Source organism: Colletotrichum orchidophilum (assembly GCF_001831195.1).
Source record: "Colletotrichum orchidophilum strain IMI 309357 chromosome Unknown Scaffold_5.1, whole genome shotgun sequence".
Classification (NCBI taxonomy): Eukaryota; Fungi; Ascomycota; class Sordariomycetes; order Glomerellales; family Glomerellaceae; genus Colletotrichum; species Colletotrichum orchidophilum.
Window position 1 is genome coordinate 375593 of NW_019172961.1, and position 24103 is coordinate 399695.

Consider the following 24103-nt stretch of genomic DNA (forward strand, 5'->3'; position numbering starts at 1 on the left):
ACCGCCTCCTACGCTGTGCCGCTCGCCATAAGAGAGAGAGCTCTGTCTCTCTAAAGGCCGCCGCTTGCGCCTGCGAACATTGCCTCGTTGGCATTGCTGGCCATATTCCTCATGTCGAAATAGACTTTATTCCCAATTCCTCTCCTGCTTTTAGCAACGACCAAAGAAGAACCACGTAAACTCAACACTCAACTAAGCATTACACGTACCAAGGACTAAATCCTGTCGAGAACAAAAACTCCTCCGATTTCCGTCCATACGGTCGCCCTCACTCGCAACTCGCCTCCTATCCTCTTAACACCTGCCAACTTTTTCAGGCATTATCCGATAACGAGACACTTTGACCTGACAGTCGCCGTTCGAGCTACAACCTTCAGTCGACATACGCCGCCCCTTTCCATTTTCAGACGGTGTGGTCAGTCCACCATCAGCCACCCACCTCTTGTACACTTTGCTTTTCAGTCCCTCTTAAGACAAGCTCGTCGCATGACCCATTTGGGTCGTTGAGCGACCTCTTTCAACCCAGTCCATCTGCCTGATCCCGAATTCCGCTGGAACGATTGCTTTGCCGCTGCACTCATGCTGACATCGATTCCACAACAGCCGTAACGCCTTCAATGAGGCCATCAGAAAATTGGCGTAGTGTATTCTTGCTTCCGCAGAGCACCAAGAAGAAAAAAAAGAACAGCAAGGGCAGCTCTTCACCATCGTCACCGAAACTGTCCTTTCCAGACCTTCAGTGGGAGCCAAAGACGGCAACAGAACGTCGGCACACCATGACTGGGCCCAGCCCTCGCTCTATGCTCAGCGTCCAAAGCCCCGATTCCGACATCTCGCCCGGGACCCCAGTGCAGCCCACCGACCAGACAAAATCGGACTACTTCTCCATCGAGTCGCAGAGGAAGGATGACGAGATCAAGGCCAACGATGCAGAGCCATTGAGCCGAGCGACGACGCTTTCGAGCTACGCAAGCCCCTCCCCCCTCGACAGCGCAACAGGGAGCTTTTCTGCTGAATCGTCACGGACCGAATCATATGGAGGAAGGCCAAGAGGGTCATCGACAGCGTCGTTGAGCTTTGCGCCGCTACGGAACCCGTCGCTGCCTCAGGGCAACCAGAAGAAGACGGACAAGGAGCGTATCAGGGCCTCGTCGCCTCCCCCCGAAAGGTAGGCGCACTACGTCCCCTTCCTGTCTTTTGGTTGTCATTTTCTTTTCCTACATTGTGTCATTTTGCCATAGGTGCTTTCCACAAGTGGCAGGTTTGGTCATGGGGCCTTTCTGTTCGATGCGTGTGAGATCGTGGAGTTGTCGCATCTACGCCAAACCGATGTAAGTACGTCACTGGCAGAAGCTGCCAGATGAGCTGCAGTGTGGCTTCGGGGATCACTCTTATTTATATGCTGTCGTTGGTTTCACCTTACATGCGTCGATTCTGCAGCCCTCCACTAGCCCGGAAGCCTCGGACCAAGACGTCAATCCCACGGCCACCTTCTCTGCAGCAATGCCGCAGATCTGGTCATTTTGCTCTACCGTGGATTGACTATTCGTCGGCCGCGGCCGTCTTGGTACCCGCTTCAGTTCTCAGCTTCCGCCCCAGAGATAGTCTGCGCCTAGGATGCAGGAGTTGCCGTCGCTGCTCAGACAGCCCTCTCCGGGCGCCGACTGCAGCGTCAGGATCGGGATGGCGGGGTCGGGCCACTCGGCCAGCAGCGGCCTCGGTCTGTTACGGTTCCCCATTCTTCCAGTTTCCGAACAATGCCGCCGGCGTCACTGCGATGGACCCCTACTTTCGCCAACAGGCATCCCCTGAGTACTTCAATTTAGTGGTCAGACGAACTTGGAGAGAGAGTCCCCTGGCAGCTATGACGAACGCTGGTGTTTACTCTGTCCTCGTGTCGCATGCTCGCCAGGTTGCAATTTTTCCATCGGGACATCACACGACAGCAACCTTACCGGTTCCGGATGACGCAGCACTGGTCGCTATTATTCGCCAGGGTCGCTCATCGTTGCCCCGCTACCCCACTGCATGCACCTGCCTGTGCCTCTTTCTTTAAGGTGCTCTCGGGTTCACAAAGGGGAGGAGGTCGGCGCTCATCGACTTATCCTCCACAGCCACCCTTAGCCTGGAGCGACCGTGACGTCCCCCGCAGAGGAGAGGAGCAGCTGTCATTGTCGCATTTCCGCCCAGTCCTTTTCCTATATCCCGGTTGCCTCTTACCAAACCACAACCTCCCCTTCGGCTTCCCCCTTCTTGACTCTGACCAGCGGTCTCGTCGCTTTCTCACTCTCCATTTCTCAACTCGAAAGTTTTCTTACCACAAACCGTCTCACCAACCCCTTTGCGCCTTTTTGTTAACCAATTGCCCCAAACTACGTTAAGATACCTAATGGCGACACTAACTCAACCCTCTGTGCCTGACAGATTCCAGTCACATGTCGCATTCGATAACCTACCGCTGGGCGAGGCAACTAAGAACAATACGCTCTCGCTCACGTTAAATGTCCGACACCGAGGGTATCAGGCGCAACGACGATCGCGGACCTTCATGGTCGGCGTCGACGAGCATGCTTATTCCGACTATGCGTTGCAGTGGCTGCTCGATGAGCTGGTCGACGATGGAGACGAGGTTGTCTGTGTGCGTGTGATTGAAAAGGAACTACGAGCCGCCGAAACCAATAAGATATACCAGGAAGAGGCGAAGAAGGTCATGGATGGCATCCTGAAGCGCAACGGTCTCAACCGGGCCATCAGTATCGTGCTGGAGTACGCGAGCGGAAAGCTTCACGCGACATTCCAGCGACTGGTGAGTAGAGTCGTGGAGCGGCCCCTCTTGCCAAGTGGTGGTGGAATAGGCGCTAACCTTTGGCATCTTTCAGATTCAAATCCACCAACCTGCAATGCTCATTGTTGGCACGAGAGGCAGGTCTCTCGGCGGCCTCCAAGGTCTAGTCAATACGCGCAATTCTTTTTCCAAGTATTGTTTGCAGTACTCGCCTGTTCCTGTCGTCGTCGTCCGCCCGACGGAGAAGCGGGAGAAAAAGAAGAATAAGAGAAAGAACGACACGGAACGGCAAACGTATGTCAGGATGCTGTCAGCGACAGGCGGAAAGCACGAGGCCGATAGCGAGAGAAGCAGCATGTACGAAGTGGAAGTGCATAACACAGCGGACGAAGAGGCCCATCAGGTCGCCAAAGCGCTAGGACTACCAGCGGCATTTGACCCGACCATCAAGCCAGTCGACCTGAACACCCTATTGCACCCGAGACCCCAGTCATTGCCGTCCAACCTCTCGCAAATGAGTAGCGCGGGCCCCGGCAGGTCGTCCGCGCCGCCCAGTACCGCCGGCGATAGCGAGGAGGAGGATGAAGACGACGAGGACGAATTTGAGACATTTTCTGGCGACCAGCTCATCAACTCATCGCAAATGGACAAACTTCATAAGATGGAGGCCAATGAGGCGGCAGCCCTCAAGCAAAGAAAGTCGAGTCTGGACTCTAGTGCCAGTGGGGTAGATGATGACGAAGACGAGGAGTCGAAAGCGTCGCGACACAGCAGCAACAGCTGATGCAGCAGCACCAGGATTTCGAATGGAGAGGCAGGGTTCATGAATAAGCATAGGTGGTTTTAGAGGGCGTTTGGTCGACAGCGTGGGCATGTTTAATTTATCGGAACGATATTTCCCATGCTTGAGGTGTGGAAGGAGACGAAGTCAAGGGACGTTTGTCCAGGCATGCGGCATAGTTGTTAAAACCCCTCCTCTGCATGGAGCCCATGGATTGATACCCATTAAAGACTGAAATGATAAAGTTGGTCGATATTGTACTGCGTCACTAAGGTAGCTTCTAGTGCTCGGGGAATCAAGGCGTGTACCGATGTATCAGTGTTGTCGAGTGAGCTGTTGGGTGAGTCTTTGCCTGTTGTCCATTGGCCGCTGCGTCGCGTCTTGCGGGGCTGTCCACGAGGGCGGACGAGCACCTAATTAACAGTAACACAGCTAGCTGGGCGAAACGGTAGACCGGTCCCAACGTAGAGAGGTGCAATATGTGGCGCATTGGTATGTGGCTGAAGCTTAAAAACGTGGCCGGAGCTCAGAGCTGAGGCCAGGTTGACATGTGGCTGAGGCCAGCTCCGACACAAAGGTTACGAACGTCTCTTTCTCGTTACAGCCCGTCACACTGTAACGGTTGTCCGAAGCCAACCAACGCATACCAAATAATGTCGGAGACAGCCTTGCTGATTCCTCGCTAAGGAAACCTTTTTGAAACTGTTCATCCTGTCAACACACGAGAGACGTAGGATGAATCTTGCTCTACTCAGCTACACATCGCACATGTCCTTTGCCTCGCGCGCAAACGCCCCACCACCAAGCCGCCCCAGATGCCCTGGTTCTGGTCCAGCTCGTCCTGCGACGAGTCCGCTTGCGCCGCCGTAGACCCCAACGCCCCGTCGACGATTGGCCTGCTACTCTCGCTGCTGCCCTTTATTCTTACCTTTGCCGCCGTCGCTGCCTTTGCGAGCCAGACGATATTCCCGAAGCTCGCCAGGGTCCACGACGCCCACGATGGCGAGGACCACTACCTGCCGTCGCACGCCCCGCCCAGCCTGCGGCAGGCCCACGCCGAACACGGACAGAAGAGCGCCAGGAGGCGAATCGCGGCCGCTGTCTTTTCCGTCACGATTGCGCTGGCCACGGTGCTGGGCGAGTTGATATTGAGCGAGATTTCGGATTTGGTGAGCAACAGGGCGAAGGAGGTGGGGTTGCGCTTTACCGTGCCCACGCTCCTCGTGCTGCTGGTGGGCGTCATACCCTTTTTGGAGATCCAGAGCGTGGTCTCTGGTGCCGGGTGGAAGTTTCAGAGGAGCAAGAAAGGCAGGATTCCGAGGTTCGCTTGGGGCGTGCAGATGCTCGTGTTTTCTGGCTGGCTGTTTGCCTTTTGGAGCCTGGGGAGCTTCGTCGGCCTGGACAAGACAGCCACCGCCGGCGGGGGGATTCTGCGCGCGTGTCTCGAGAGGATCGGCGTTATTGGTATCTCGCTGATGGCGATGCTCAGCGGTTTCGCGGCCGTGTCGAGTCCCTGGCACACGCTCGGCGCGGCGTCGGAGAGGAGGAAGAGGCCCGTCACAGAGGCTGACGTGTCGAGGAAGGAGGCCGGGCTGGACGCCACCAACGAGATGCTCCTGACGAAACGACACCGTCTGCAGGCGCTGGAGCGCAAGGCGGCCGCGGCGCAGTCTGGCGGATCGTCGAGCTCCGGTGGCGGTGGCGGCGGGTTCATGGGCAAGATGCTCGGCGCCGTGCGCGGCATGGGCGGCGGCGACGAGGCCGAGATGCGGGCGCTGAGGCTGGAGATTACCGGGCTAGAGACCATGGAGGCGAACCTGCACTCTTCGCTGGGGGTTATGCGCTCGCGCCGGGCGGCGGACGCGCGCGCGGCGACGACGATGGGGAAATTGTTGGCCGTCCCGCACTATGTCTTTTCATTGTACTGTCTGTACCGCATCCTGGCGACGACGCTGGCGATGCTGCGGAGGACGTACTACCCGTCGTCGAGCTTCAGCTCCTCGGACCCGATTAACCGCTTCCTCGGGCTGCTGGCGCGGCACTGGGATCCCAAACTGGACCAGATTGCCTGGGCGCGGCAGATTAGTTTTCTATTGTCGGGCGTCATCCTCGCGGCGAGCGCCAACAGCGTGCTGCAGACGTTCCACCTCTTTTCGAAATGGATGCCGGGCCTGCTGTACCAGGCGCAGGCGAACCTGGCGCTCATGATTGGGCAGATTGCGGCCGTGTACGTGATTTCTGCGGCGCTGCTGCTGCGGAGCAACTTGCCGCGGGAGATGGGCAGCGCGGTCGGGGATGCGCTCGAGGGGGCGCTGGAGCCACGGTTCGTGGATTGGTGGTTTGAGGGGTGGTTTCTGATGAGCTGTGCCGTGACGGGGTTGGGGGTGTGGATTGCGAGAAAGATTGGGCGGGAGGACTGGGATGAATATGGGGTCGAGGAGATGGGTGCCAAGAGGATGTAGTGTCCAACATCCGTAAGGGTGTCGAAACCCAGAAGTATGAGGGAGTGAGTGGGCGGGAGGCAGGTGTTGATAAGACTATGAGAAATGTTTTGATATTGGGTGTGTGGTCACTGCGATGGGGAGTTTTGGGCGTGTATTATCACTATACCTGCGGTACGGATGTTATGGGATGTTATAGGACCTTGTACAAACACGATTTATTTATCATGACATCTATTGTGTAGACCAGGCCGTTCTGGTGCTTTGAGTGGGATGTTTCGACTTTGCCATTGCTCGTAGTTGGGCGAGAGGCAGTCATTTGAATGTCCACCATCACAAGAGCACGATATCCTTGAGCTGATTACATCTTTCATCTATCATTCTCATCTAAGCTTTCCATTCAAATCTGTGGCTCGGAAATCGTACAGCGGAGTAAATGCCCCTAGCCCAATCATCTACCCATATCCTTCTTCCAAGCCGCCTTTACCTCCTCCAACATGCCCTTTTTTGTAAACACATCAATCGCAACACCCGCCAGCCCCTTTCCAACCCGCAAACTCCTCTCGAACGCGACCCTCGTCCCCGCCGCCTCCGCAAACTCGGGGTTATGCGGCCCTTGCCCGCCCTTGCCCGCCGGAATCGCGAACCCGACGCTGAGACTCGGCATCGCGTAGCTGACGTCCCCCTGATCCGTACTCGCCATCGTCCGTCCCCGAATCTCATCGACATCCTCGTCCGTCGGGATGCTTCCGTCTTCGTCCTCGCCTCCTTCGCCGCCGGGGACAAGCAACGCGTTGAAATACCGCGTGTACGAACGACCCAGGACCCGGTTGGGCACGTGATCCATGTACGCGCCCGTATGCGTCACTTTGTAGGTCGCCCCCGTGGCTTCGGCGCCGGCCACGAAGCATTTCTCGACCTTGCGCAGGAGCTCGGCGAGGCGGGGCTGGGTGTTGGCGCGCACGACAAAGTGGCCCGCGGCGTAGGCGTGGATAATGTTGGGGCGGACGCCGCCGTGGGAAATGTTGCACTGGATGACGTCGCCGGGGCGGGTCTGCTGGCGGAGGACGGCGAGGGACGTGTAGGCGACGACGAGGGCGTCGAGGGCGTTGATGCCGAGCCAGGGGTTCGCCGCGGCGTGGGCCTCGCGGCCGAAGAACTCTGCGGTGAGGGAGGCGAAGGCCGAGGTGCGCATCAGCGCGGTGGCGGGGACGATGCCCGGGTGGGAGATGAGGTTGAGGTCGGCTGGGTGGCCTCCCGGGGCGGCGGAGGCGTAGGCGCCGGCTTGGAGGAGGCGGATTTTGCCGCCGCCGCCTTCTTCTGCGGGGGTGCCGTAGAGGAGGACGCTGCCGGGGAGGGCGTGGCGGGAGAGGAGGGTTGCTGTTACGAGGGCGCCTGTGAGGGAGGCTGTTGCTATTAGGTTGTGGCCGCAGGCGTGGCCGATTCCTGGGAGGCAGTCTGTGGGCGTGTTAGTTTTTGTTTTGGCTCTTCAAGTGTAATAGGTGACGGGAGGAGGAGGGGGGGAGGAGGAGGAGGTGGTGGAAGATTCTCACCCATCTCAGCGTTGAAAGACACGACCGGTCCCTTTCTCCCGCTGTCCCAGATGGCCACCCAGGCCGTCTTCATGCCGTAGGCCGAGGGGGTGACTTTCCATCCCGGCTGGGTGCGCATGAAGGCGACGAGGGTGTCGTGGGCGATGAACTCGCGGAAGCCGAGTTCTGGATTATCGTGTATCTTTTTGTTCACGGGCCATAGTGAGTCGGCGAGGTCTGCGACGATGGAGGAGATTTCGTCGAGGAAGGGAGGCGGCAGTGGTGAGGATGACGAGGAAGATATGGTGGGGTGGGTGTCTGAGTGGGAGATGAGAACGAAATCGTCCTCTATGGTGTCCATTTTGAGATTTGCTGTGAGAGGGTAATGAAATGGTGTTGAAATTGATGACTGGCTTTAGTTGAAGAATGTTTGTGATGTTTGGTTGGAGTGAGAACTGGTGCAGTTGATTGGTGAAGTTGGGTATTTCCAATGAGACTTATTGGATGAGGGCTGTTGAGAGGAGGTTGTTCGGTAGTCTGAGAAGACGATGGGACGGTTCCGCGCGGCGGGCGGCGTCTCTCCGACCAGCGGCCGGGCTGGTTATCTAAGGGTCTCCCTCTCCTGTACCGACGCCGTGGGTGGCCACGCGATGCCAGTTCCCTGTTTCGGCTAGCGCACCCGCCGCGTTATGCGGAGGCTTGCTCGGTTCAAAGTCGTTTGTGCACAAATTCGAGTTCTGTGATGGGTTCATTTTCAGCAGGGGCAGATGAATCAGCAGTAGCGGTTGACTATCAGGTTCAGGATGTCGTGAGACCTGCGTCTTGAAGCTATCGCAAGGTTGCGCGATTGTTTACACGCGATAAAGAAGGGCGAATTTGGACCTCAAATGTTTGATAAGAGCACTGCTTTTCATGGCCGAATAGCGCATTGTTGTACTTTCTTCCCAGTGTTCAGGTAAGATCATTCAATTAAGCCCTGCCGCCGACGTGAAAACAGCCTCCTCGTGGTTAAAATCTGGCTCGCCGCACAGCTGGACGATTTGCTCTCAGGCAACAAAACCCCGCCCCCAAAACCACTCGACCCCACGTCTCTCCAGTCACAAAACTTGTTCAAAACTGAAATCAACTCTGACCAGTCAATGTCCGTATAATCCTAATGAGCTTCGCCGACGTCTCGATCCAATGGGTGAGCAGAAACGGGGCGATGTAAAAGATGAGGGCGACAAAGATGAGCCGGCGCGCCCAGGGAGGGGGCGTGAAGAGTAGTAGTATTCTCTCGACCGGAGAAGTTTCCGCGGGCTCACTGCCGATTTGCTGCTGCTGCTGCTGCTGTGCGGTTGGCGGCGTCGTCTCGTCCGCTTGAGCTCCAGCAGCGGGCGAAGCAACTGGTGTCGACTTTTTCTTGGCCATTGTCGTCGCAAAGGTCTGATAGAGGTGGTTAGAAACACACTCAAGAGCGGAATCGTTGGAACGATGATTTGCGATGCGCACCTTTATTCGTGAGATGATGCGAATGAGTGACGCGCTTTGCTGATCAGCCGATGTGAGTGATTTTGGGCGAGGATGAAGATAAAAGACACGCGGTCTCTCGACATGAGGCTGACAGCACCAACGAGCTTGCCAAGGCGCTTGGCCGTTTTGACGCTCACCACTATTGTCTTTAGAGCTTCCTCTTTAGGGACTCTGTGCAGCTTTATGCAAGCCGGTGTTGTGTGCCGAGTGTAAAGGCGGCGACTTCTTGGAGGGGATCGGCTGTTCCCCGCAGGAGATATCTACCCGTCGTCCGGACCCTTGCTCATATCAACACAACATCGGTTGTCTTGGGTCCCGTAGTGCGCGCCGGTTGCGCTTGGATATGGAGACAGCTTCAAGTTTTCCGAGGGGAGAAAGACATCACTGCCAAGTCGGGTAATCTTTTGGCAGCGGATCACAGCCTGGACGTTGGTCAGTTTAAGCATGTTGCAGTTCATGCCATGACGCGAATCTTTCTGCTCACCCCAGCCAATTCGACCTGGACAACGGATGTTCAACTCCGGCGAGGGCGTGATGGAAAACCAATGTCAACAAGACATCACCAATTCCGTATTCATCAACCCATTTGCCGCCAGCGAGGGCGGGGGCTGGGGGGGATAAATCACCCGAGCGAGATAAGACCAATGAAGATGTGCTACTGCCGATAGTCGGATCGACTCCGATGAGAAAGACCCACACCGTTCAGTGAACTCCAGCCTGCGTGTTCGACGTTGATAAAGAAGTCGAAGCTCCCAAGGACTCGTAGGAGAGGAGGAGCTTTCTTGTTACGGATTGTCCTGTTAGCAAATACAGTTGACCCAAGAACCCGGGATTCGGTAAACCTCGAGTTCGCTCAGTGCCCAGTTTCTGACAGAAGAAACACACCTAATCACACAATGGGTGCAACTACCGAAACCCCGGGCTCCGACCCGGAGAAGCGGGTCCCAACGGACATCCTCCCCGCCGCCGCCACCACCACCGGCTCCTCCCCCATCGACGATGACCCCGTCTCCTCCAAGCACCACATCACCGACGAGACCGGCGCCCTCGCAGCCTCCGCCCTCAACTCCGCGCCCCTCGACGAGGCCGAGTCGCGCTCGATCCTGGCCAAGCTGGACAGGCGCATCCTCCCCTTCCTGTGCATCACCTACGCCCTCCAGTTCATCGACAAGACCTCGCTGGGGTACAGCTCCGTGTACGGCATCATCAAGGACAACAAGCTGGTGGGGCAGCAGTACAGCTGGACGAGTTCCATCTTCTACTTTGGCTACCTCGTCGCCGAGTACCCCGGCGTCGCCGTCCTGCAGCGCTTCCCCGTGGCAAAGTTCCTCGGCGTCAACATTGTGCTCTGGGGCATGATCCTCATGACCACCGCGGCGTGCAGCTCCTTTGCGGGGCTGGCTTCGGTCCGGTTCCTTTTGGGCGTCACGGAGGCGACCATCTCGCCGGGTTTCGTCGCCGTGACGGGCATGTGGTGGACGCGGCAGGAGCAGGCGGGCCGCTCGGCGCTGTGGGTGTCGTTCCTCGGCGTCGGGAGCTTCGTTGGCACGCTGCTGGCGTACGGTATCGGGCATATTACCGGCTCGCTGTCGCCGTGGAAGTATGTGTACCTCATCCTCGGCGCCATGACGGTAGTGTGGGGCGTCGTCTTTACACTATTTGTGCCCGATGGCCCGGCTGGGGTGGCGTGGCTGACGGAGAGGGAGAGGGTCGTGGCCGTGCAGCGGGTTGCGGAGAATAAGACTGGCACGGGCCGGAGCAGGACGTTTGTGAAGGCGCAGGTGGTTGAGGCGGCCAAGGACCCGGCCGTCATCATCCTCGGTCTCATCTCGTTTGTCAACGCGATCGCGTCGGGCGGGTTGGCTTTTGGGTCCTTGATTATCCAGGGCCTCGGGTTCAGCCCGCTCAATACCACGCTGATGAATCTCCCTCTTTCTACTGTCCAGGTCGTCACGCAGCTTGGAGCCGGGATTTTGAGCAGCAAGATCAAGAGCTCCAGATTACACGTTGGCACGGTTGCCATGATCCCACCGGTGCGTTTGCAGCCAGCCGGGGTTGGGGGTCCTCGGAAGATGATATACCGCTAACATCTGAACCAGATCATCGGCACCTGTCTCATCAACCAACTCCACACGGACAACAAATGGGGCCGTCTCATCGGCGTCTGGCTGCTCGGGTCCTACCCTGTCGGCTTCATGGTCATCCTCGGCCTGCTCTCGACCAATATCGCCGGAAGCACGAAGCGATCCGTCGCCTCGGGCTGGGTCTTTGTGTGCTACTGCGTCGGGCAGATTGCCGGCCCGCAGTTCTTCAAGAGCACCGAGGCCCCCGCGTACCACAGCGGCATCGTGGCTATGCTGTGCGGGTTCATCCTGAACCTGGTCCTGAACCAGGCCCTGAGGTTCATCTACGTGCTGGAGAACAGGAAGCGCGATAGGATTCTCGAGGGAAAGTCGGAGGAGGAGATTGCGGAGATGCAGCGGGAGGGTGAGGTGCTTGGGTTCGAGGATGTGACGGATAAGGCCAATGTGAGTCTATCTTCGGAATCACTCGTTTGGTGATTTACTAACCTTGCGTAGCTCATGTTTCGATACGTCCTTTGAGCAGGGAGAGCCGACCAGGTTCTAATGACTAGGTGAATTTTGTTGTTAGAGTCGCGCACTATATTTCCGCTGAGTATGGTTTATGAGTATTCTGGAGCAGAATGTGTTTTGAGTAGTAACGTCTTAATGTTTATTCTAAAAAGTCCATAGCCAAAGTATCCCCAAATACCATTGTATGCCTCTGTTATTTCAACCCAGACTACCGGGGTTCAAAATTTTCCAATCAGGCAGCCGGTAATCCTCTCTTGACTCCTCAAATGGTCCGATGTGAGGCTTTACCAACTCAAAAAGAACCCTGTACCCTTCGCCTCCCAAATGCAACCCGTCTGGAATCAACACCTCCAGTGCGCCCCGCTGACCCTCGGGGTGCCCGAGGGGAGGACCGCTCGGGGTAAAGCCGGGTGTCATTGACACGGCTCGCCGCATGACGGCTTTGTGGAGGTCAACCGGCACGACACCCGGAAACTCGGCTGCCACGCTGAGCGCCGCGTCCGAGTATGTCTTGCTGACGGCGGCGCTCCGGGACGCCTGCCCGTGGCCCTTTTCGAGGTCGCGCTCTAGCATGCGTATCTCGTCGAGAGGGGGCGGGTTCACCAGGAGGATCTTGGGGGAGTGGGCACGTATGGCGGCGTGGGTGATGATGTCTCTGAGGTTCTGCTTGTACTGTTCCAGGGGCACTTGCTGGCTGTTTGTGGGGATTGGGAGGCAGGCATCGTTGGCGCCCAAGAGGATTAACTAGTACCTTTTGGTTAACATCGCCGGGGGAATACGTGTAGGGCTTCAATGAGTGGTTAGACGCACGAGATAGTCTATCTTGGGCGTCGTTGCCGACGGTGGTGCAAAGAGCTCTGGGAGGACTCCCAAGGCGTTGTTGGTGTTGTATCCTGAGAATCCTCTGTTGATGACGTCGAGACGTCTCATGCAGACTGACGGTCTTGTTCAGTATTGGATTGCTTGGTAACTTATAATCAAGGATATTATCTTACGGTCTTGTAGGGCAGCTTGAAAGGAGAAGCCATCTTGAGGTGTACAGGATAGTTGGAAGAGTGAATCTCCAAAGAGGACAACTTGGTTGTAGAGCTGTTTTAGCGAGGTCGCGTCAGCGTTGCGGAAGCCGGAGTTGGAAGATGAGCATCATGGCGAGAACTTGCCGGCATCTCCAAGCTGCACACCACCTGTGGACGGGACGGAGCTGTTGGTAGAGGGAGGTGCTATTTATCTACTGTTGTGCGGGTACCGTCACTATTCTCGACGATGCGGGCTTCGGGTGAGGAAGGGATGCCGAAAAGTGTCTGGATTAAGCGCTCAAGGTCTGTGGGGGCAATCCATTCATATCTGTCCAATATGATTGGCTTGATTGCCTTGTCGTTTTCGTGCGTGTATCCCAGTGCACGGAGCTATTCTGCTCATCACAAATTCCGCACATGTCTCTACTTCATCACTGCAATTCACTCCACGCTCGGTCTTGGTAGAAGGAGGAGGCACTCATCTTGGATTTGGTTGAAGTGAGGGGGTTGAGCTGCACTGTATCAGTCGGATATCTAGTAAGCAGCAGAAACTTTCTGGCTATCAGCAAGCTGCCACTGGTTAGTCGATGCGCAAGTCAGGACTTGCATGGCTTGATCCACCCCGGGCAGGCAAGCAACTTTCTCCCTGCCATTCGGAAGAGGCTCCGCAGCGTGGGACCCGCCCGTCGGAGCCGGAGCCGAGGACCGAGTCCGGATTAGCCCGCCGCTTCTTCGAGTCAAGAATTTGATAGATACGTACAGCTATCCACGCCGAACTGCCGTGAGAAAGCGGCAGATGCAGGTCCCCATCAGCCGTGGCTGTCCGTGCTGTGCAGTGACCGGTTTCGCTTGAACTGCCGTGAGAAATGGACGCGGCAGATGCAGGTCCCCTCATTTACTTGTTGGTCTTGGTTCGTTCAAGGGGGCCGCTCTTGGGCCTTTTGGGGTTAGGCTGAGCTAGCCCGGAGACAAGCTACTGGTCTGTCACTTCTGCCGGACCACTAGGAGTGTGGCGTCGCCGCGAAGCTCGAAACGGGGCATCGCCAGAGAAGAAATCGCACTTCGTGACATGATGTTGCATTCGCGAGAGTTGGATGGTGGACCCAGCATGCCGGAATTGGAGCCGTTTGAAACTTCAGATCCCGTAGGCTGGGTACGCAACAACTTGACGCGACCGGAGAAGAGGTGCAATAAATCTCCTGGTCCGCAGGCCGCCTCTCTGACGCTGGGTATTGGCGGACGAAAAAAAATGAATCTCTAAATAATCAGATAGTTTGCTGTAGAACGTAGCATCGCTAACTCGGTGAGAACGCGGGTCTTGAGTTCCCCTACCAAGATGTAAGTAACACCTAGAAAAATCTTCAACCCAAAGCTACCCAGGCTTCACGACTAGCGCGAACGTGCTAACTGTCGATAGTTCAGGCTAACCGTCCGAGCTGTAAGTTATCACGCGATGCTCTTTGTCCGTGCCCCCTTTAAGGCTTCCGCGGGGTCTCCTCGAGCTAGGAAAAAGCGTAGCTGTCATCGTAGGGCTATCGCGCCAGCAGCCGCCATGTGGCACTCTTTGCAAGTGAATGTGCCGGTAGTTCTGAATGTGGTCTAAGCAAAACCTAGATCAAGAAAAGACCTTTGACTGGGCGTCACCGCGAGAGCTAGTCCCCAATGATGGCATGGATGGCCGCCTATGAAAAAAGAGAATATGTCCCACAACGATGATAAATGGGCCTCTTCTTTGCCTGGCGAAGGGGGTTAATAATATCGGCCATGGCCACCTCCGCGTACATTTTGGAAGACTAATCAACACTTGATCTTAAAAGGGGGAAGAAACATTCTCGAAAACCCGCCGCCGACGGAAGGTTTTGTCGTCCCGTGTTTCGACGACGATGACGACGGCGACGACGGCAGCGAAATTGCAGAAACTCTGAGACAGAAATCATCACGATGAGAATCCCGCCCATCGAAGTGCTCATCAAATGGCCGCGGCCAAACTACATCAACCCGGTCAACCGGGGGCCGGCGCTGGTCATCATCGAAATTATATTTCTGAGCATCGCTATGATATGCCTGTGCTTGCGGATGTACATCAGGATCGCCAAGATCCGCCAGACGTGGTGGGATGACTGGCTCATGGTCGCCAGCATGATATTCTGCATTGGCGTCACAATTTGTGTCATTCTAGGTAGGGATCCCTATGTGTCTCGAGGCACTTTTTAACACGGAACCTTTGGCTCATGTTCTTCTACTGTCAGCCACTGAATTATATGGTTGGAACCTGCACGTGTGGGATGTCCCGCTGTCGCTGATGAAGAAGAGCCGACAGGTACGTCCTGGCGCAATCTTGACTTCAGAGGCCCAATTCTAACGGGGTATTGCCTGTTAGATCTCCATAGCCGCGCAGACGCTCTTCCTCTTCGCCTCTGGCCTTTCGAAGCTCTCGATTCTCGCCAGCTATCTGAGGCTTGCGGCGCCCGGCACTTGGTTCCAGCGCCTGACGTGGGTGACTGGCGGTCTCGTCTTCACCTCGACCTGGGTCTTTCTCATTATACTCTGGACCCAGTGCATGTAAGCAGCCCTCACCGCAAATCCCTGTGAAGGAGCCGCAGGAACTGACTCACATTTGTTGATACGTAGGCCGATCTGGCACTACTGGACCCTGTCCGCCGACTGGGGAAACTGCATCCCCGAGTGGCCGCCCCTCGCCGGCCAAGGAATCAACAATGTGCTGAACGACGTCGCCGTCTACCTCCTCCCGATGCCGACCTTCTTCAGGCTTCAGATGCCCCTCTCCCAGCGTGTCAGCCTCATCATCCTCTTCGGCTTTGGCAGCGTCGTGGTGCTTGCGGGCATCATGCGGACATACTGGGTTATTCACGTGGAGGTCCTCTACGTGGAGGACCCTTCGTATGACTTGACGTGGGACGGCTTCAACATTTGGGTGTGGACCGCTCTTGAGGCGAACCTCGCCATCGTCTGCGGCTGCGCGCCGACGCTGCGGAGGCTGTTTACCGCCGGCGGCAAGGACAAGACGCCTCAAGTGCACAGCTCAATACAGGCGATTCGGCCGTCGGGGATGAAGAGGAGGAAGAGCCGGTTCTTGGGAACGTGGCAGCGGGAGGATGATATTGAGGAGCACGGGCTTACAATATTTGAGATGAGGGGCACGAATGATGCGTCGATGAACAAGTCGGTGGAAATTCACGAATGTACGCATTCATGTCATTGATGAAGGGAGCGGGGTTTTACTTTCCCAAGCTTCGCACAGGGTCAAGTTTTACTCCTTTTATAATCGAAATACTGTAAGAAAGGAACCCTGGATATGGTTCTGAATGAAAATATTGCTGCATATCCGGGTGGTTGACGCCTCCACAGCTTGCTTCGTACAGAGATTGCAAAGGTCCTTCTGCTCACTCACAACCACTCACCCGTATCCGAGAATCCTCTTGCCAACCGAACATTTCCTGAAGGTTGTGCTGGATAGTCATCCGCTGGTACTCAGTGACCGGACAATCCGCGAGCTCAACACGGTTCAGACTCTTGAACCGTCCTTCCTTCAGCTCGCACGCCAAGTCTGGCAGACTCACCCGCGTCAGCTCGTCGAGACAGTCTCCCACGCGCGTAATCCTCAAACACTCCAGGTTCTCGGGAATCAGCTCGTCAAGGTTATTGACGGTGATTTCGCCGCCGCTCTGGGATTGATGGGTGATGCTGCCCACATTGATGCTCAAATGCCGCAACTCCTCAAAATCCCGCAAGTTATTGATGGTCTCTTCATTCGTCCAGTAGCCCATTCTCTCACCTATGGGAAAGTCGACGACGAGAGTCTTGAGCTGGAGGTGAAGGTCTGGGAGCTCGACGTGGATCACCTCGCCCTGGTCGTCGCGCAAGGGCGGATCCGTGAGATCGAACTCGTTGCTGAGGAGGTGGCGGAGCATTTGTGGCGTGAGGGGCGGGTTCTTGGGGGAAGCTGCTGCTGTCGAGGAGGCCGTGGCGTGGTACTCGAAGCGGGTGATGTTGGGCGTGGCCATTAGGGTGTTCTCCATGCTGCAACGGTCCGTGGAGCAGTTTGCAAAGGTGATGGACCGCAGGTGCTCGAGGCGGGAACCCTTTGGGATCCGGAAGGAGGACGTGTCGTAGATTTCCAGCGTGGCGAGTAGGGGCGCGCTGTCAATGATGATTTTGTGGCTCTGCGAGCTCCTTGCCTCGATGGACTGCAGACGGATCTTTAGGTGTCTGAGGTTTGGCAGGAAGCCAACGTTTGCAGTGTCGTTGTTGTTGATCCAGGTTCTGAGGAGGTCAAACTTCCATGGCCGAGTTAGACTGACGTGGAGGCTCGCCAGGTTGGGGAGACTTCGCAGGAGAAGTTGGCTCATGTACTCGGAGACGTGATCCGACGGTCCGCATTCTAGGCGGCATTGGTTCCAGTCTTTGGGAAACGGGATACCCAGGCGGTGCGCGGCCTCGACGATCCAGTCCGCTTCGAGGCTCTTCAGCTGCTCTTCTGACCAGTCAATGTCAAGAGCGCTGTTGCTAAACACGTTGTTGTGGACGTCCAAGTGCCTGACCAGTTCGAGACGGAAATCCTGTTTGCCGATTGCAGAGACTTCGTCATCGTCGTCGTCGAGCCTAACGCCGCCGCCATTGATGGTGGTGGCGGTACTCCGTGGATCGAGGGTCTGTAGAAAGGCAACGGCTTCGGAGGGGTGCCGGATGTTGTAGTAGCCAGAGTAGAGCACGCAGCCCGCAACGGAGTGCATGACTTTACACGTCCGCATCAACCTGGCCAGGGCTGCCCGACACTCAAGGGCGTTGGAGGTCTCTGTTTGTGTTTCGACGCCGCCGTCGCAACCGCTGCCGTCGGGACGGAAACGGTACCGCTGGTTCTGCATCGATATCACTAGGTGTCGACATATCTCCAGAAGCACTTCTGCCGGCAAGCTGAGGAACGTGTCTCGTGGCATGCTGTTGTAGGATGGTGAGTACCTTTTGGTTCAGGGCAAGCAAACGGAGAAATCCAGCCGGGGCAAGGAGTCGAGTGGTGAGGACTGAGCTGGAACCTGGGAGGCACACTGGGGGAGTGAATTTGAAAATTGGAATCCAGACAGAGACTTTGGGTCCAAGATTCTCTTCATTTTGTCCGTAATAAAAGTAGGTAGGTGCCTTGGCTTCTTTATTTCGTTACCCATGGATCCTGACCACAGAGGCGGATAAAAGGTGCGGACTTTGTCAATGCCGACCTCGGGGTATTGTTGATGTAGGGAGGAAATTGGGTGGTTGAAGGGATCAAAAGAATAAGTCCAAACAAGGCATACCCCTCTCTACCCGTCTTCGTAGACATGGGGGTCGAGAAGGCTTCTTTGTCAAGAGACATGCTTCCTCAATCAGTAGAGAAGTACTACACAACTATCGCGTTGACTCACTGACTGCCCTGCGCTGTCGTTGCCAAGTTGGGTAGCATAGTTTGGCGTAAATCTTTTTTAGAAATCAAGCAAGTCAGGCCGTTTTCCATCCCCAAACATTTCACATGATGCACAAGATTGGGGCAGTCATGAAGGAGGCAATCGCTTGATAAGTTAACACCTGATCGATGCTGATGGGGGCGCATGACTTCAACTGTGCGCGTATTGAGGCATGCGCGGGCAAGGTAAGGAAGTATCAAAACTTGAGAAAGGAGCCCTCAGAATGCCATTTCTAGTAAAGAACATAGAACAAATAGTAAGTAGTAATGCAAAACATCAAAAATTTAATGCCCGGAAGAATGACTTGGTCAATCGCGGTGAGGATTTGAGCCTCACGCGGGGGTCGAACCCGCAACCTTGAGATTAAGAGTCTCACGCTCTACCGATTGAGCTAGCAAGGCGGGTCTTTAATTGTTGGAAAAATGGGCGGATTTGCGATTCATGAAGGAGTCCGTAATCTGTAGTCGACGACGACCAAGACAACGACTCGTGACAGTCAACTGTGAGAGCAAAACGTGATATCCTTCTTCAGCACGTCGACGCAAGGAGGTTTGTGGATGTAAGCCTAGGCATGGATTTGCCGATACTGGCGCCAAGCCATGCCTGTCATTAGACCGGTCGGTATCTGTAATTGTCTCAAACAAAATGACGTTTGTGGCTTTGACAAATTGCAGTCTTTGTCTTCAACACCATCTTTTCAGCTTTTCTAGTGGTTCCCCCCCCCCCTTTGCCATACTCTGTTACGAGGTGCCCAATGTGGGATTTCAAACCGTCAGAGTTGCGGGTGGTCCTTTGTTTTGGTTTGGAAATTAGGAGAAATACGATGACTGTGATGTGGCCTTTGCTGAGTTTCTCTCTCTAATTCGCCTGCCTGGGCAGACTAAACCGGCTGGGATTATGTCCAGCAAGGGCCTCGGCTCACAGCATTTCATTCCAATTTCCGAACACTCGGCTAACGAAAACACCAACGGTGCCAGTGTGTCTCTCGTCGAGGCTTCGAGAATGTCGAAAATTTGGGTCGGCGATTGAGCGCAGTCGGATACCTAGTAGGTAGATCAGCGCAGGGACTCGGGAGGGTTTTCTTGGCTTCTCTCGCGTTTCTAGCTGGCTCCTAGTCGGAACTCGGAAGAGAGCAGCGCTCGCGGCGCGGCGGACGAGATGCCTGCAGCGCAAAACCCTTGTTCTTTTACGGCTGCTGCGAAGGTCTGTGACTGAGCTTATTGGGTCACTCTTTTGATTGGAGTGAAACATTGCCCCAACGCCAGTCACCTCATCCCAAAGCCGTTTCCTATATGGATGATTACTAGTCACCCGGGTAGGAAATAGTCATGAGAAACGGCATTCGACAAGCGTGTCAAGCCGTGTCTTATGTTTCAAAAGGGAGGCGCTCCAAAATTCATTTGCCGATGGTCCGTCGCACTTGGCGGCGGCCCCCCCAACTGCCAGCCCCCATTAGTTGTTCGACAATGTGGTGTCTTCGCGAAATAACTCACCGACGGGCAGGGTGCAGAATGCGAACTTTGTCTGCATTCATCTCCTTTTTCCCACTGTCTCGCTTTGGCGTAGTGCTATTCGCCAGCTGTCAGTGTAGCTGAGCCCAACCATGACAGGGCCTAGAATCCAGACGAATCCAGTCGCTAATTCCTCATGTCATTATCCGAGCCCTAACAATTTAGCTCGTGACAATCAAATCGTCTGATTTGCTAGGGAGTCGGCAACGGGCGGAGGTATTTTATCTCCCCGGGCACCCGAGGCGCTGTCGAGAGAGAACACAAGTGTATAGGATGGAGAGGGAGAAGACTTAGGGCGGAAAGGATGACAAGTACCTACCTAGACGAGGCGGAGGAAGAACAAGACAGACACAGACAAAAGTACTTTTGCATAATCGTTCTGGTCCACCGCTGACACCAGACACAACTTGAATATGACACAGCCGCACTCGCCCTCCCGCTTCGGTCATCAATCTCATTAACGCTGTACGGCCCCCCTGCTGGTCTCGACGCCAAGTCCAAGTGAGCAAAAATTAGCGCCATGTTGGATCGACCACAGGAGCCAGGTCCTCAGGTGACAACTGCAGCTGTGCAGGGGGATCAATGGAAGTGATTTGGTACAGAAACGCTCTTGTTGGTGCGGTGGCCGCAGCCGCCCCCAAATTGAGGAGGGGACGCAAAAGACGCAGGGAGACACCGCAACCCGCGCCGCCCACCCGAGCGTACTGTTCGTACCAAGTAGGAAACCAGAATAGGCAGGCAGGAGGAATTTGCTGCTCGCTCACTTAATCGAGGGGGTGAGGGAGGGGGCAGAGGATAGAAATAGAGAGGGAGAGAAACGAGGAGAGAAAAAGGAGCCTATAGAGGAGCCATCTATCTATCCATCCCACAGCCTCGGCCGTCTAGTCTGCCTCATCGGCGCGGCTGATTTTCTGCCCTTCTGCCGCTCGGTAACTTGAAACACACCTTGCTGCTTTTTTCTTTCTCTCTTCCCTTTTTCTTCTAGATCATTCAGAGAACATCTTCCCGCCCCCGAGGCCCAGCCGCCACCACGGACTTTTTCCTGCACCACAGAACCCGCAGGCAGCTTTGCCGCTGTCGAAACGTGCCGTGCGCCTTGCTTTGCGGGTACTCGGACCTGGCTCCGCGTTCTTTTTTCGCTGGAGCACGCGGGCCGGAGCAGGCAAAATGACCCGGAAGGGCCAGCCAAAGGTTCGGACCGGCTGCCTGACCTGCAAGTGAGTTTTTCTCTCAAAGGCTGCCCCTTTCTTTTTCTTTTCTTTGATCGTCGGCTTGGCGGGGCTGCGGTGCGTTGCGGCTGCTTGAAGTCTTTGACTCAACCCCAATGCTGCCTCGGGATGTGTTATATCCCTCAAGCCGGATGGCCTCCGGGGCTGGAGTCGGGACCGGGGCCGTCTGCCGAGACGAGACCGGACGAGCAGCCCCGGCTGCGCATGTGGGTTTGTATATATATATGTGTGTGTGTGTGTGTGTGTGTGTGTTGCGTGCACATATATGTGTGTGACCAAGCGGCCACCGGGCCTCCGTCTCCGTCTCCGTTCCCACATTCGAGAGGACCCGTTTTCTAACCTGTTCGCCTTCTCTCTCTCTCCGTCATAGGTCACGCAAGGTAAAGTGCGATGAGGCAAAACCGGCGTGCGCGCGGTGCACCGGCACCGGCCGCAAGTGCGAGGGTTATGCCGTCGTCGTCCCCAGCAACCGGGCCATCGCCCGTGCCCGCTCGCGCACCACGAGGCTGCGAGACGCGCTCGCGCAGGCCAGGGCCGGGTGGGAGTCCGAGTCGGAGCTGGCTACCGTGGAGTACTTTGCCCGGGACGTCGGCCCCAACCTGCCGCAGAACTTTGAGAAAAGGTTCTGGTCCGACCTCGTGCCGCGCCTGAGTAAGTCGGAGCCCGCCGTGAGGCATGCCGTGGCTGCCATTGGCAGTCTTTTCCCGCAGCGAGGAGCCCCGAGTAACCCGATCCAAGGAGCCACAATCACCGACAGAGGAAGCGGGAACCCGCAAGCCGACGAGTACTACGGCAAGGCTCTGCGGCTGATGGCCAACAAGGTCGCGCCGGAGAGGGGATTTGAGGATTCGGGCCAGACGGTAGTAACCATTACCAGGACAACAACAACAACAACGAGAAACGACAGCAAGTCCTTTGGAGGCATCTCCGCCTCCGTTGGTTCACCTAGCAACCGTTCATCCCCGAGTCTGTCATCGGCCGGACCGTCTTCCGCCATTCAGTCTCCAGCGGCTCTGACGCCGGGCATCTCGAGCATCCTGGAGCTCGCAGAGACTGACCGGCCAGATACCCTTCCGTCGACGAATCCCTTCACATCACCCCAGACCCAAGTCGACGACGGCGACGACGATATGATGCAACCCAACGACGTGGACATTGTCCTCTCCTGCTGCGTACTCTTCATCGCCACGGAGTTCTTACGAAAGAGCTTCGCCGCCGCGATGCAACATCTCGCCAGCGGCATCAACATCCTCAACAACGTCGACTACGACGAGCTGGACCAAGACACCCTAGACGAAATCGTCCCCAAATTCCACCGCTTAAGCATCATCCAGCTATGCTACTACGACAAGCCGGGCTTCCCCTCACTCAACCTCCAGCACGGCCTCGGATCCAGGTACAACCTGGGGCCCTTTGACAAGAGCAACAGCATCTACCTACCCAAACGCGCCGTCGACCCGATACTGCTCGATGCCATACGATATATACGGTCGGCGGACCCCGAATCGCAGACCGACTCCCGCCTCGCCTCAAAGGGGCCCGTCATGGCCGAGGAGCAGAAGCACATTTGCGCGTCCCTCGACAGGTGGCACGCCGCCTTTCTCGCCTTTGTCGAGTTCCCCCGCAAAGACACCGACGACCCGCCGTTGCCGAAGCACAAGGGCCTCCTCTGCGCCGAGACGGAGATGAAGTACCACGCAGCCAAGATTTGCATCAGCGTCTGCCGCTCCCACGACGAGTCCGTGTACGACTGCTTCAAGGAGAATTTCGGGCGCATCGTCACGCTGGCGCGGTTGATACTGGACAGCTGCCCCGACGACGTGGGCGACGGCGCCGCGCCACACGAACAAACACACACACAAGACTTTACGTTTGACTTCAAGACGAGCTACCTCTCGCTCATCGAGTTCGTCATTGTCAAGTGCCGCTGGCTCGATATCCGGTACCAGGCGTGGCTCATTGCCTGGGAACTCGCAACAGGGCGGAGGGAGCCGGTGACGCTGGGCCACAATAACCTGCACTATGTTGGCAAGCGGATGATTGAGCGGGAACACAACGTCAGCATCGACGAGGTGACGCGGGAGACGGCCAGTCTATTTTCATTACCTGCCGAGGAGATGCGCGTCAAGGACTACGCTACCGATGCCCGGTTCGCAGACCTGGTTGTAAAAGCCAACAACAACAGAGACACGGCGTCGTCGTCGTCAACGTCGACGACGTCGGCTGCCGCGGTACAGGTCCCATATACCCAACGTCTGCTGCTACGCTGCGGGAGCTGCGAGCTGGACCAGCTTGCCGGTTGGATGGAGGGTTACGAATTTTCAGGGAGGGAGAAGTGAAAGGACGAGTCATGATTGGAAGAAAAATTACTTTCCATGTCCGTGGGCAGCGCGATGAACTCTTATCCTTGTTCTTTATTTTTGCATATTATTCCCATGAGCGTGGACTGCTTCGATCATAGCGATGAGTGTTAAAATTCTAGACCATACTTAGCCCAAGACTATGGAAATTATAGCCTGCTACTCGTCATTATTCGTATGGAGACATTCTTGACGAGTCAGTGTCAAATCATCATATTAGCGCCCTGTTTGGTCACAGGTATTGGCACCAACAGATAACTTTGCTCTACTCAATGCAGAGAATTTACCTAGAACCACATGCCATTGGCGTCCACGTAGATTTCCCCGCAACTACTGTATTTGGACATTCTCAACTTCTTTGTCGGCTCGTTTGGATAGTAAAGTGGCGGAGAACCCGGGCGTTTGTTCCATGGTGGTCAAGATGTCGATCACAAGTTCCAAGGTTCGCGGCACGGGTTCCATGACTCGAGCTGATCTGCAGGTCTTTTACACAGAACAAATACACTCCAAAGAAAGATCACCTAGCCGGCAGGGATAAACAGGGGAACTGAACTCGTCGTCATCTTCAAGTCACGGTTCTGCAGCGAGACGCGCGAAAATCCGTTCCCTCTAGATTCCCAGGCCGGCCAGCACATACTCATCCTCCCTTCAAAGAAAGCCACTTATGACTACGTGTATGTTCTCAAAAGCGACTCTGGATAGAGTAGTCCAAATAAAGTTTCCTCTTCCCCCCCTTTCCTTCCCGCTCACCCCTCGTCCTGGGCGACATTGTAGTATCCTTGCCAAGCCCAGTCGAGTTGGGTCAATCACTCCCACATTCAGCCGTCCGACTCGATGTGATTGGCTCGACCCGGCCTCTTTACCACTTTTGCATCGAATCGGGTAA

The 24103-nt window shown here is 55.9% G+C and overlaps 10 protein-coding genes across 10 annotated transcripts; 6 read left to right on the top strand and 4 right to left on the bottom strand.

The window, feature by feature from the left end:
* Positions 1-617: 617 nt before the first annotated feature.
* Positions 618-3569, top strand: CORC01_01025 (universal stress protein family; the record flags this gene model as incomplete). Its single annotated transcript, XM_022612681.1, has 6 exons — positions 618-1168; positions 1262-1331; positions 1441-1517; positions 1617-1730; positions 2425-2806; positions 2880-3569. 6 exons carry the CDS (start codon positions 618-620, stop codon positions 3567-3569), a joined length of 1884 nt encoding a protein of 627 aa, XP_022480842.1.
* Positions 3570-4381: 812 nt separating this feature from the next.
* Positions 4382-6028, top strand: CORC01_01026 (uncharacterized protein; the record flags this gene model as incomplete). Its single annotated transcript, XM_022612682.1, has 1 exon — positions 4382-6028. One exon carries the CDS (start codon positions 4382-4384, stop codon positions 6026-6028), a length of 1647 nt encoding a protein of 548 aa, XP_022480843.1.
* Positions 6029-6458: 430 nt separating this feature from the next.
* Positions 6459-7900, bottom strand: CORC01_01027 (amidohydrolase; the record flags this gene model as incomplete). The annotated part of the gene is made up of 2 exons (XM_022612683.1): positions 6459-7465; positions 7561-7900. The coding sequence occupies 2 exons, from the start codon at positions 7898-7900 to the stop codon at positions 6459-6461; spliced, it is 1347 nt and encodes a 448-aa protein (XP_022480844.1).
* A 761-nt stretch (positions 7901-8661) lies between these two features.
* Positions 8662-8949, bottom strand: CORC01_01028 (uncharacterized protein; the record flags this gene model as incomplete). Its single annotated transcript, XM_022612684.1, has 1 exon — positions 8662-8949. One exon carries the CDS (start codon positions 8947-8949, stop codon positions 8662-8664), a length of 288 nt encoding a protein of 95 aa, XP_022480845.1.
* Positions 8950-9277: 328 nt separating this feature from the next.
* On the top strand, positions 9278-9451 carry CORC01_01029 (uncharacterized protein; the record flags this gene model as incomplete). The annotated part of the gene is made up of 1 exon (XM_022612685.1): positions 9278-9451. A coding segment is annotated over one exon (174 nt), but the record flags the coding sequence as incomplete, so codon positions are not given.
* A 496-nt stretch (positions 9452-9947) lies between these two features.
* CORC01_01030 (major facilitator superfamily transporter) lies at positions 9948-11654 on the top strand (the record flags this gene model as incomplete). The annotated part of the gene is made up of 3 exons (XM_022612686.1): positions 9948-11084; positions 11151-11579; positions 11631-11654. 3 exons carry the CDS (start codon positions 9948-9950, stop codon positions 11652-11654), a joined length of 1590 nt encoding a protein of 529 aa, XP_022480847.1.
* A 189-nt stretch (positions 11655-11843) lies between these two features.
* On the bottom strand, positions 11844-12575 carry CORC01_01031 (GDSL-like Lipase/Acylhydrolase; the record flags this gene model as incomplete). The annotated part of the gene is made up of 2 exons (XM_022612687.1): positions 11844-12389; positions 12456-12575. The coding sequence occupies 2 exons, from the start codon at positions 12573-12575 to the stop codon at positions 11844-11846; spliced, it is 666 nt and encodes a 221-aa protein (XP_022480848.1).
* Positions 12576-14602: 2027 nt separating this feature from the next.
* CORC01_01032 (uncharacterized protein) lies at positions 14603-15884 on the top strand (the record flags this gene model as incomplete). The annotated part of the gene is made up of 4 exons (XM_022612688.1): positions 14603-14840; positions 14911-14981; positions 15042-15223; positions 15293-15884. 4 exons carry the CDS (start codon positions 14603-14605, stop codon positions 15882-15884), a joined length of 1083 nt encoding a protein of 360 aa, XP_022480849.1.
* Positions 15885-16065: 181 nt separating this feature from the next.
* Positions 16066-17619, bottom strand: CORC01_01033 (uncharacterized protein; the record flags this gene model as incomplete). The annotated part of the gene is made up of 1 exon (XM_022612689.1): positions 16066-17619. One exon carries the CDS (start codon positions 17617-17619, stop codon positions 16066-16068), a length of 1554 nt encoding a protein of 517 aa, XP_022480850.1.
* Positions 17620-20795: 3176 nt separating this feature from the next.
* On the top strand, positions 20796-23196 carry CORC01_01034 (uncharacterized protein; the record flags this gene model as incomplete). Its single annotated transcript, XM_022612690.1, has 2 exons — positions 20796-20845; positions 21228-23196. 2 exons carry the CDS (start codon positions 20796-20798, stop codon positions 23194-23196), a joined length of 2019 nt encoding a protein of 672 aa, XP_022480851.1.
* Between the last annotated feature and the right edge of the window lie 907 nt (positions 23197-24103).